Source organism: Leptosomus discolor, chromosome 1 (genome assembly GCF_034619465.1).
Source record: "Leptosomus discolor isolate bLepDis1 chromosome 1, bLepDis1.hap2, whole genome shotgun sequence".
In the NCBI taxonomy this organism is placed as follows: Eukaryota; Metazoa; Chordata; class Aves; order Leptosomiformes; family Leptosomidae; genus Leptosomus; species Leptosomus discolor.
In genome coordinates, this window is record NC_141391.1 from 204,762,424 (window position 1) to 204,775,380 (window position 12,957).

At 40.3% G+C, this 12,957-nt stretch overlaps 1 protein-coding gene across 2 annotated transcripts in view; it reads left to right on the plus strand.

Moving 5' to 3' along the window:
* RELN (reelin) overlaps nucleotides 1–12,957 on the plus strand; it is a 297,464-nt gene that overhangs the window by 42,987 nt on the left and 241,520 nt on the right. For both annotated transcript variants that reach the window (XM_086474260.1, XM_086474253.1), the window contains exon 2: nucleotides 7,028–7,138. In XM_086474260.1, the coding sequence (XP_086330386.1) occupies nucleotides 7,028–7,138 (111 nt within the window). The remainder of the gene's footprint in view (nucleotides 1–7,027; nucleotides 7,139–12,957) is intronic.

Genomic DNA, 12,957 nt, shown 5'->3' on the forward strand with positions numbered 1-12,957 from the left:
ATTTCAGGGGTGGTCTGGTATTTTAAGGATTTGGGCTTAGTTTTTACTATTTGTGCCCTGTAAGATAGCACTACATGTTCTGGTGGATTTACACTTGGGCCACATGTATTCGGCGTTGCATGATGGTAGCATAAAGGCACCACTGCCTAAAAGAGGGGACCAGCTTGGGAAGGGATGAAGAACATCTTCCATGTGTTAATTCATCTTTTGCACAAACCCTTCCCAACTTGCTGGGACTGCAGGTAATAAGTCCAGAAATTCACTCTGGGGGCACCACCTCCTTTCTACTTTTAAAGCCATTGTGAGCAAAGCCAGAGAGGGAATATTCGAAATGGGAGTATTTAATGCAGCCCAGTGTTGCCTTTTGATCAGGTCATGTTGGCCAAGAGATTCCAAGAGCCTGTGCCGGAGCCGGCAAGGCTGGTGCTGGGGGCAGCATGAGATCCTACTGTGGGGTGACCTCTTGCCAGTCCTGGTGGTGTGGTGGGAACATGCTAATAGCAGAGCTGTCTCTGATCTGCCTACTGCAACGAGCTGGTGCCTCTCTCAGCTGTGGAGAGAACGTGTAGCACCAGATGACTATTTTGGCATGAGGTGGTAGCATCCTATGTACCAAGTGTTTTTAAACAAAAATAACAATAGTTGTGACCACTGCCAGACGCTAATCAGAGAGATGTTGTTTAGGAGTGGTGACTAGAGAAAGTGCTTTAGCTTTGGTGTGCCTGTTGTCATCCTCCTGGTATGTTGTGTGCCTAGTACCTACAGGATTGGCATGGGTACAGTTTAACCAAACCCAGTATTTGCTGATGAGGCAGCAGAAAATGAGATTCAGAGGTCGAAGTGTCTCTGTGCTGGTCTCCCAGGTGAATCCCCCAATTTGTTCAGGAGTTGGCTCTTCTTCCTAATTTTTTGTATAAGGGAAGTCAGGGTTTGTATGCAAGCACGTGAGCTTGAGTGGTCCCGAGTACACTGCCTTCAGATTGCATTCCCACTGCTGGTTGTTTTAAGGAGCGATGAACTCTGCTTGGCTCTGAATGTAGTAGGATGTTGACAGTCTTTGCTGTATTTGATGTTAGTCTCCATTGCTTTTTGCAATCTCCTGTGAAAGCCACAGCACAGAGGCCTCTCTGAACGGTGCCATTGCACACCTGACTTGCATTACTTAGAGGATGATACATTTTTTGAGGAGTCAAGGAAAAAAAAAAATTACTTCAATATTAATAATTTATTTCCTAAGAGAAAAGTTTCCAGCCATGACTCATGTGTGCAGTGGTGCAATATTACAGTATTATAAGGAACTGTCTTTGACCTTGAGAAGAACCTAAAATATGCCTGTCCTTGCTTTGATGCAAGTAAGTCTTATTTTGGGGAGTCCACTGTCTGTGGTGATCCCATTTCACACACCAAAATTTTTTTCTGTTTTCTTTATGGTATACAAAAGTTTATTTTTACACTGTGGCTATGTGTCTTGACTCACATAAACAGAATATGGGGCTTCAAAGATTTTTGTGGGTTTTAATTCTTTCTTGAACTCTGTTAAGTTTTCACTCATGCTGTTCCATGTGTCATGTCTGTATGTCTACATCTAGTCCTTTTCCTTGCCTGAAAGTCTTTTAACTCTGTGACTGTCATCAACGGCCACTGCAAATTCTGTGGAATTTCTGTATATAGCAGCCCTCTTAGTGCTAAAGACCGGCCAAATTTGGCAAGACCTGTCAGTGACAGGCATCTCCTCAGATGATCCCCTTCCTCCACCTGGCAGTTTTTCTGCCTTTACAGTTTAGATGCATTGACTGTACTTCAATTTTTTTGAGTATCAGTCTAAATGCAACTGTCTTTTCAGAGAGTAATTCGGTCCCTCAAGAGAATGTAAGGCAAATTTTATGCAATTACTCACACAGATTAATAGATTTCTGTAATACTATATGTATGTGTAGCATACAACACTGGAAACAGTGAAAATGATGTTCATAAGAGTAACATGAGTTTCTTAGAAATGTCTGAATACAACTACAGTTCAAAACCCACTTTGTCTTTCCTGTTATGCTGCTACCTCTACCTGTGGTATAATTTCAGCAGCATCTTTGCCAGCCTCCTTCTTCCTGACCCGCTTCCTCCTTAAGGCGTGTCAGCTCCCGGCATTGCCAGAGGCACCGCTGTTCCTTGTCCCACGGGAGGTGCCAACTCCGGGGCTCTCACAGAAACCCATCGTGGGAAGTGCAAGGCGTCTCTGGAGAGAGGTTGCCACTTCCACTCTGTTCCCAAGGAAACAGCACCCCAAAGCTCCCCATGGATGCATGGCATCAGCAGGATGAGGCCAGCCTGTGTGCTTACTTAGGTGAGCACAGCTGTGTATGTGTGCTGAGAGTGCAGGGAGTTGCAGTCAGCAGCTCTCCTGGTAGAAAATCGAACTGGGGGCCTCATGATTCTCAGAAATACAGTTGTTTGTGACCTCCACCATTGTACAGAAAGAAGTGTAGGGCAAAGCAGCACCGGAGGCCACTTCTGTGGTATTTCCTAGCCCTGATATGATTTTTTTCATGGAGCCATTTCCTAGGGTTTTACAAAATAAACTGAAATTATACACCTAATCCATGTATTCCTGTTCACGTGATTTATGGACAGGAAAGTTTCATACCCATCAGGCAAATGTTGTTCATATGATTCAGAAAGTGGTGTAGGAGCTGCATAGCGGGTTGCCATTGTGGCTGTCAACCAGCATGTGAAGCTGACTCACACTTCGCTGTTGGGTTTTACAGGTGGTTTTGCACCTGGTCGCTCCCCCCAGTTGCTGTGTGAGTCCATTGCACTGAACATCTCCAGGGTTTCCAGGCCACAGCTACAGATCCCATCTGCTCTTTCTCATCACCTTGTCTCCACTACTTTGCCCAGCTGTGGTCACCTTTTCTCCATCGCTCCCCATTTTTTCTCCAGAAAGTCTTTCTTCCCCTAATCCTATACTGGTCCCAGTGTCGCCACCTTCTCCATCCTAGTACGCTCACTGTCCTCTTGCCCTCAGGTCTGCTTTTGTGTCTCCTAAGTTTAAGTTATTGGGGATGGTGTTGGCCAAACTTCAGGAGCAACTTCTTTTTTGTGACATTTTGCACATTTTTCAGCTTTTTGAGAAGTGAGATTCTGCTGAATTGGTTTCTCGTCAGAAGGCCTAGACTTTTGATAAAGATCCCTCACTTTCCCCCTTTCTTTCCAACCAGCAGACATGACTTTCTACTTTAAAACACTGAGAAACTTCCCAGATCAAACATCATCGGAAATGATATCTCTACAAAGCACTTTTGCTCCAAAAAAGCAGTATAGCTGGACTGAAATGTGTTTCATGAGACTTTTTTCAGCAAGCTCTATTAGTCAGCAAGTGCTCTGAGAGTGGTAAATGAGGACACAATCTCCAGAAATATTTAGATGCTAAAAATGAAAATGTCTCTGTTGAGCTTGTGGGAACTCTATTTTTATTTTTTTTTTTGTACAGATATATATAAAATATAATTTGTCCAAACTTGGAGGACAGCTCTCACGCTTCAGTGTGGAAGAGCTGCTGAAAGCAAGGACACTGGAATTTTTCAGCCAGGGCAACATAACATTTTCCTCTAACCTCATCTCAGCAATGAATGAAGTGTTTTGACTGAAACTCTTTCTCCCTTAAATAATTAAATCAGTTTGAGGCAGACACTTACCATGAAAAAAAAACAACCCAAAAAGCCCAAGAGAGTAAAAATTGGCAAAGATCTCAGGAACTGAAAATAGAAGGAAATGTTGGGCAACTTTTAAAGTAGCTGCTATCAGCTTTGCCTCTAATATTTGCAGTGTGCTGTTGCCTGATCAGTAGGTTGTTCCCAGCACAACCTTCCTGTGTTTCTTGGGTGGATGGTCTCAGTCCCTCTCACTGGGCTACTTCAAGGCAACCGAGGGCCTCCAACCTATGTCTGCACTATGGGTTACCTGATCCCACAGGATGTCTTGCAAGCTCCCTTCCCAACCCTAGTGTGAGGGATGAGATGAGTCAAGCCAGGGCTCCCCGCTTGCCCTGGTGCAACAGCCAGAAGAGCTGGCACAGGGTGCTGCTCTGTAGTGGGTGTCATGGTCCGGCACACCCCCCTGCCTGACTGAGCAGTTCCCAGTGACAAGATGGGCTCCTCACTTCTTCACTCACACAAATTCTCCCAAAGCGTGTTGTGGAGCATGGAGCAGAGCCTGGTTGGGCTTGTAGATGAGACTTACTGCTGTGTCGCCCATTGGGTGCCATGGGGCAAGAAGTGAGGCTGTGCCAGGGCTCCCCTTACCTCCCCAGCCTTGGGTGCTCTGTGCAGCTGTGCCCTTCCAGATGTTTTCCAAGGTCCAGGTGAGTCTTGGCATTGGTCTTTGCTCCTGAAGTGCCAGATACTTGGCATCAACTACATATGGCATAGGCCAGTGTAAAGGTAGAAACAAAGTCTGTTGGAGGGGATCTCAGAGGAATCTTCTTGTTGATCTTGGAAGGGGAAGCTGAGACCCCTCAGTAACAAGCCCTAGTCCCTACATAAAATCACAGTCCTGTTGCCGGGCTGTGCATTAGCACAACTTTCCTGTTCTTGGTCATTAACATTTGGCATGGTGTGTGTTTTCTTTCATTTTATGGGAATTTGATGTATTTCACCACTGGGTAGAGAAAAAAATCATCACTGAGAATGTCATGATTAATTTTTTTCCTCTTGAAGAACTATGAAATTATTCTGAAATGTATGACATGTGTATAATAACAGCCTAGTGTTCTGTTTTTAAAAAATGTGCTAGAGGCGTTGTGCAGTTTCCCAGAGGCTTAATGAGGGAGCCATACTCTGCTGGAAATTTTTCAACAATAAAAATTGACCTATTACATGCTCATGTAAAATGAGGGTTGACAATCACACAAATATGTCCAAAATCAAATACAGGCATTGTAAAATATCACTTCTTTCCCACAGAGAAACTGGTCACCTGTTCACAGTAGGATTTTGCATTATATCCTATTCAGTAAAGAATAAGATGCTTCCCCACAGGGAAACAAAATGGCAGCAAAGTACTGGCCTGGTGCCCTTCTATCAATGCTTTTCACTGACTGTTTTGTCAAGTCTTCAAAAATAACACATAGGCATATTTTTTTAACATATGTTTTGCCTCTTTGTTGGTTTAAAGGCACAAAGGGAAGAAAAGATTCTGCATTATTTGCCATTTCATCATCAAACACAGGAAAAATTCATTGTTTGCTTGTTTGATTTTCTTTTTCTTTCCACAATACTTTTATTTTTAAAAAATCTAGTCTTATTTGCCGTTCTTTTAACATGTATATCAGAAATGGCCTCTTCTTAAAAATTGAGCGTATGGCTCTGAACCTGTGTCTGCATTCAGTGAAGCATCTATTGCAAAACACTGAAATTTGGAGTCATGGGAGCAGAAAAGTTGGATTCAGGAATTTTTCAGTATACTATTGAATAATGAAAGGAAGGTAATTAAATATAAAGAGTTGAAGAATAAATTAACATGGTAAATATTGCTCCTCTGCTCAGAACAAACTAAACCACTGCCAATGTTTGTATGTTCTTTAGATATTTAACAGTAAGTTTAAGCCAATGTGTATCCCAGGGGAAACACTAAATGACTATTGAGGTTTAAAAAACCCCAACTGTTTCACTGCTGAATGTGTATCACCAGTGAATGTACTAGCAATCACCTCACAGCACTTTGCTTCAGTTCCCCAGCCAGTCACTGGCTCGTGATGTTCCCAGCAAGAGATAGCAATATGGGGAGGTGACACATGATGTAGAGAAAGATCAAAGGATGATACTAGACAAATAAAGGTGAGGAGAGAAAGAGAAGACAATTTACCTCATTGTTAAGCTAATTAATTATTTTTTTGTAAAATTTTCTAGTTCTAATTTCAATTCAGAGGTGTGCAACCTAATATTAGAGTATTAAATTAAAAAAAAAAAAAAAAAGAGCAGGAGATTATTATGAAGCAAAGAATGTTGCATGTTGCTGTAGGATTAGAGAAGTCATTCTGGCCATAGAGGACGTTGCATTTATGTAACAGGAAAAACCTATACCTATCACTTAATAATTTAAGTCTTTCCAAGATAGAACTGTTAAAGCTGATATTTAGTATACAATGACACAATCTGAAAGATACCAAAGTAAAAATGTGAGAATCAGTATTTACAAGAAGTAAATAAATATTGCAAGTTTTGTCAATTCTAACAAAGAATATATAGATTTCAGTGTTACTTGTAGATGCTATTTGGAGGATTACTGCTAATATCTAAGAATCTCTTAAAAATACATTCACAAATTATTTAAATGCACATAATCTGTAATGACTCAGATGCCCATATAACTTAAGTGTATGATACTATAATAGGCACGATAACCATAATTTAGCATTCTATTTGGGTCCAGAAAGAACAACATTATAATCCTGGTTATATCATTTCTTTTCCTATACTCCAATGTCTTGACGATTACTTGCAAGCCTTATATTCCAATGCTGGTTTTCTACCTCATTGTACATTCAGTGTATAGCATAGATTTGTGCTTCTAGTTAAGGCAACTTCCCAAGCAGTGATGGCCATGATCACCCTTTTGATGTTCATTTCAGATCCTGTTGTAATGCTCAGTTTGTGTCTCGCTCCTGCTGCAGATGATTACTGGTACAGGACTTACGATTCATTTAGGAATAGAAGCTGAGTCAAACACCAATAAATGCTAGTAGTTTACCTCTAAAGCAGTCAGTCTTCTTCAAGGAAACCATGAAGAAGTTGTATAGAAGCATACTGAAACTTGGCACACACAGCTTGAACGTTGAACAAGATATTTGGGCAAATTACATGGGAAAGCCAATTTAAAGTCACTGAAGTGTCATAAGTATTGGGGGAATTCAGATGAATTCACTGTACTGAATGATGTGATCTCATTAAAGGGCAGGAGTGTGCTCACAGAATGTGTAGAAGATCTTAAGTAGTGCTTGTAAATAATTACACATATTTTATTTCTCTCATTTCAGTGACTATTTCGACAAGTACCTTCTTTGATGGCTTACTGGTAACTGGGCTCTACACCTCTACCAGTGTTCAGGCTTCCCAGAGTGTTGGTGGTTCCAGTGCATTTGGATTTGGTAAGTAAGTCCAGTGTAATTTTACACATTCTGCAATCCAGGGTAATGAATACTTGGTCATAAGAGAGTATCAATAACAACACAATTACTGAAACAGGATCATTTAGACTGAGTAATCAACAATACATGGAAGTCAGTGGGAGTCAGCGGGATAAGGCAGTGGTGGCTTTTAGACAGATTTTATTTCCTCCTCCACTTTCTTCGTCTTTGGTCAGCTGTGGTACTGGTATACTGAATTATATGAATTTTAAGACAGAAAAGCCTCAGCAGCTAAACTGGTTAAAAAAGCCATTTCTAAATGGTGTGACATTTTGTATAAACTAAAGCATTTAGTCTAAAGCATCTAACTGTTCTTGGGCTGAAAAACTGATTTCTTTGAGCTTAGGTCAACCTATTTTTTCCATTCACTTAACAATAACGTCTTCATTGAAACCAGAATGCTGGTCAAGGTATTTTATATAACCAATTATTTTCCATGTACAAAAAACCAGAATTGCAGTAAAAGGGTAGGACAGGTTTTGCAGAATTATTATATATTTCAGGTTCTGCTGTAGTGTTCAGCAGTAGCAGCCAGGCCAGCTGTGTTAAGGACAAGAGCTTTTGAAAAAATCTTTTCTAAATTTGTGAAAGTAATTTACAGCTATACCTTCTGCGGTTTGTTATTTGGTAGCATTTTTTATATCCTTACAAATAATTGTAAGAATTGTGTTCCTATAACTGGAGGAACTCAGTGACCTCTAAAAAGCAATCTGGGGTGAAGGTACAAAAATAGGTCCCAGTTGTACGGGTTGCCAACTGAGCTACACTTGCAGTAGCATGTTTAAATGTTCTTTTGTCTCTTAGCATTAAACTTCAGTACTCCCTTCATAATAAACTTTCATGTTAATTATCTCTGCTATAATGCATGGGAAACACGAGTGGCCTCGGCATGTGAGTGTCATACAGCAGACACACATTGGCTTGTAAATGAAAGAATGTAACATGAATAGCACGTTGTTTTAAAATGTATTGAGGAACAATTTGAGAAGGGCTTTGCCTCTGTGAATAGCACCGCTAACCAGCCTCAAACCTTTTGCTCGACGTTTCAAAGGGAAGAGTACAGCTGCCACAGGTATTTCACGTCTTATGCAAAATGCACCAAAAGATCCACTTTTCTTGAAGAAACAGTATTGCTGTTTCTCCTTTCTCACCGTGGTCTTCACAAGATGAACAGGATCTGATGGAATAAGTGTGATGGAAAGCACTTATCAATGTGAAATTTTGGGGACGGTCAAGTTACTGGCAAGATATTATCTTGCCATATAATGGGTGTTTGTATCATATTAATGGGGAGATCATGGCCCTGTATGACAAATTCACAGGGCAAGGTATACAGGTCATGTTTAATCACCTCTAAATATTTAATAGAATAAATTAAGTAAAATTTTAAGAACCTAAATAACTTTGTCCATTTACAAAGTACATCTGTATTTTTTCATAAATTTGTATCTTCATCTGTAGAACAGGGCTGTTACAGAGGGTGTCCCACTGAGATAGATTAGTTAAAGTAATATGTGACGTGACAGGAAATATGTGACTATGTCAGGTTGAGAGACCTCTATTCAAAGATTTATATGGTTTATCATAGATTAGACAGAGGGGGCTGAAGCTGGGCCTTTAAAAATTGAAGATAGCACTATTCTGAAATTGGGTTGATAGTGGTTGCTTATGGAGCAGGGCAGAATGTTTTTTCTCCCTTGCAATATCACCATTGAAATGCTCTTGTCTATGTTACACAGGAGGTCACGCTAGATTGCCATAATCTTTCAGTCTGCCTCGACAATATGAAATCTTCCCAACAAACATATATCTGTCTTCTGTGCCATAAGTTACTGTATTGTGGCTGCAATTATCTTTTGATTACCCTATTTAGGAAGTCACTTGATGGAGACACAATCATTGTCAGTTATCTCAGTTAACCACGTCAAGAAGCTTTGAAGAAAAAAGATAAAACACGTCAGTGCTAACAGAGTTAATTCTAAGGGTTATGTTTTCTTTTTTTTACAGTATACATTGTGTAGCTGAAGAAATAGTTCCTGGTTTCTTCTGTGGGATGATACTGACATGAAATTTGCTGAAATTTTTGTTTGGGAAGCCTTCTAACAACTCTTTTAGGGAGAAAAGGGTGAGCTTTTGGGGAGAAAACTTAATAGCTGTCATAAATACTAATCTTTTCTCCCAAGTTGAACCTTTTTCTAGGTTCAGATAAAGGTAAAACTGAAACTGTAGAGATAAAATTAGAACTGGGATAAACCATAAATGTACACTTGAAACCTCGCTAACCAAGCTGCAAGGATCCTTTAGCAAAAAAATGATCCTTAATTCTAACTTTTAAGAATAGTATTTCTTCCTTTACTAGATCCCTTGATACAACAGATACACTACATTGCATCTCTCCAGTAACATTTCCACTCTCCTTTCCTGATCAGTGCAGTGCATATCTGGGACTCATTTCCATATCCTTCAGTGTTGCCTGCAGAAGCCCGAAGAGCAATCCTGCTCTTCATCTCCCCCTTTCTTTAGCCACACTGATATCCCTCAGTGCCATTCACATCCTGTGTCTCTCTGGAGATGCATTTTGGACTCCTGTGGGATCTCTCTGTCTCTGTGTGTCCTTCCCTTCTTTTGCTTTTTACTCTGAGGTTTCTTGCTGATGTTTGGCCTGTTTCACCAGCTCAGGGCATCTGCTGGCTATGCTCTGGGGTTTATCAGCCCCCAAAGACTAACCTCCCACACTGCCAGGATGTCCACACAGTCACTTAGGGGCTCTCACTGCTTGGCTTACTCCAAATACATAAGAAGAAAGTGAGAGACAGGAGTTCTAAAAAGCATGTTAGAAAGCTACAAATGTTGTGCTGTGTTTGATGGGAGTGATTGCGTGCAAATGAGATTAAGGTTAAATGGGTTTTGTGGGTGATAGTGGTACTGGTCTGTAAATTGGGATAAATACAAAAATACAGCTCAGCGCCTCCAAAGCCATGTGCACTGGAAAGCAAGGAACTCAGTATCATTTCTACAATTAAAGGAGAAGATTACAGTGTAATCCCTCAGCAGTGATAAGGAGGGCTGTGTGCTGAGGACCTGAATCTGTCTCATTACACGGGATTGTCCCAGCTGACAGGCTGGTTGAGCAGACAGACATGCTGGGCTGCACATATCAAAGCTTGCCTTTGACCTGCCAGTCACACTGCATCTCCGTGAATTTGGGTTCTTCCCAAAGCTTTCCGGCTCCCCAGTAGATTTTCATGTCATATACCCATGACAAATTATTTAAAATTTAAGTTTGGTGTAATTAGTTTCTTGCAAACTACAGTGGAAAATGTAAGCCTTTATAGTTAAGCCCCACAAAACCTGATTTTATGCAAAATCATAATTACTGTGCTTTTTAATAAATGTCAAATAAACAAGTAATTTCTCAATAATATTTGTATATACATTAACCTTTCAACCTAAATTGAAAAGGTCATTTTGAAAGTCCGTAGGGTCTAATATGGTAGAGGCAGTGGATTCGAAGCTCTCATTACGTTGGAAAATGTTGCCACAGGCCTAACTGACTAACAGAATTTTTTTGTTTATTTTCTGTGTAGGTTTATACAACTTGTAATTTACTATCTTTTAAAACAGATGTCTTCTTTCTACCATGAGATCATAAACTGCTGGTGAATTTTAGGTTTTGTTTATCTCTGTGGGCTACTTTAAAAGTGACTATGAGAGTGATGTTACCTGGAAACATTTTAGTGCCTGAACACGTAAATTACATCTACTAGAAAGCAAAAAATAGAATATGAAAGATCATTTTGCAATCTTTCTTCTTTTGCAATCTTTCCTCTTTGTTTCTATATCGTGAAGGTGATCACTACTGTAAGTAATACATTGAGTCTCCAGGATTTAAATTTTTTTTTTAAAATTTGAATAGTTAAAATTCTTCTTAAAATATGGTGAATAATAGATTTCCTAGAGGAAATCCTGGAAAGAACAACTACCAGAAATAATTTACTTGGCATTACCTTTTATCTTATACTCTTTTCTTTTAGAATTATTCTATTGGCTTTTGACAGGATTAAGGCAGCCTTCACATAATCCTCTGCTTGGTATTTTGGTTACATACATGTTTGCATAACAGACCAAAACCAAACCCCCCTTTCAATTTATAGATGAAAGATCGTTTTGTTCCATCTCTGTGTGATCTGGGAATTGGGGAAAAGGATAAAAGTGGTTTCCTGGTTCCCTATCTCGCTTTGGCTCACAGGTCATGAGCAGTCTTAGGGCAGAGTGACTATAGGTAGATGTAATTGATGATGATGCTTGTTTCATCTGCAGAAGAAGAAAGGCAAAGAGGGCACCTGGGTGGCTGAAGGACACCCACAGTGCCATCTCCAAGAGGGTACCACAAAAAATGCTCTGGTCGTGCTCCCCAGCTCTACTGGTGCATCGGTCCAGACTGTGCGTTGGAGGCATTGGAGGCTCCCGCTGCTCCTGGATGGGGCGTGTGGTTTCAAGCCTTCAGAAGCTTGGTTTTGGCACCGATTTATGCTCAAACACTGATGGTTCTGGGGCAATGTTTTGCTTTCAGATTTTGACAGATAAACTAAAATATCCCCCACTAACATTGTGAGATGGAAAAAGGCCAACTCTTGGATTTTTCTTGTTAGGTGAGCCTATAAAATTGATCCCTCCTGCTCAGTCTTTGCCTCTCCATGCTTGTTCACAGCTTTAAAAAATAAGGAATAATCAGTAAATGCCAGCTCTTCAAAAAAAGTTTTCAGCTATGTACATGCTACTGATCTTGAAGTGCGGTTTTGTAACTTACTGAAATTGCTGCAGATCCCTGGTTTACTTTGTGACAAGCCAAATGGGCTCCGGGACCCTCCCTTCACACTGGAGATACTTGCCAGAAACCAAACAGATGGTAAACTAGGAAGAAATGACCCTCGGCATTCTCATTAGAACAGTTGGGGAAATTTTAATAGGCCCCCATTTGCCTTGTGCTGTGTCTAATACCCTTTGAACTGCCACTGTTTTTTTTTCCTGTTTGTTACAAGTCAGCTACTGCGATGTATATTTTAATAGGGATTATCAAATACAATTTGCCCAGAAGATGTACCAGCCCTCCACTGCTAATTAGCAAAGTTTAAATAATCACTGAGTTCTGGAATAATTGGAAAGAAACACTGTTTTTCCTGCCAATGCATAATTACCAATTAACAGGAAGATAAAATATCTGTACAGCAGTCATATCTTGGACAGTTTGTTAACAGTCAATTAAATAGTGAGTTGATGCCAAGCTGACATTGGTCAAGAAAGTTTACATTTGAGTTTAGTTTTAAGATAAGCCCCCCGCAAACGGTGTATAACGAAACCATAATGATGAAAAAACTTTCAAAGTTTGTGTGTCATGATGTTTAATTACTACATAAATGTCTTTACGGCCAAAAGTCGACCATTTCTACAAGTGGTTGACATATCATATGTGCCTTATGAGAAGGGTTTCAGCATTATTACACAATATCTTTTTGTTATCGTGGCACAGGCAGTAATTACCCATGCTTACATGACAAGGAACTGTGGCCCCAGGTATTTTACCTGCTGAGGAGGAAAATTCCCCACATGTAACTGGGTAAGACAGACAACAGTGCCCCAAGGCTGGAGGAACAAGCTAACCAGAGAGGCAGCCTACACAGAAAACACTTAAACTGGCCTAGTTTGAGTCAGTCCCATTGCCCTAAACACTTTCACCCATTTCTTCAAGTACTCTTTGTACTTGCCAAGTTTACCCTAAT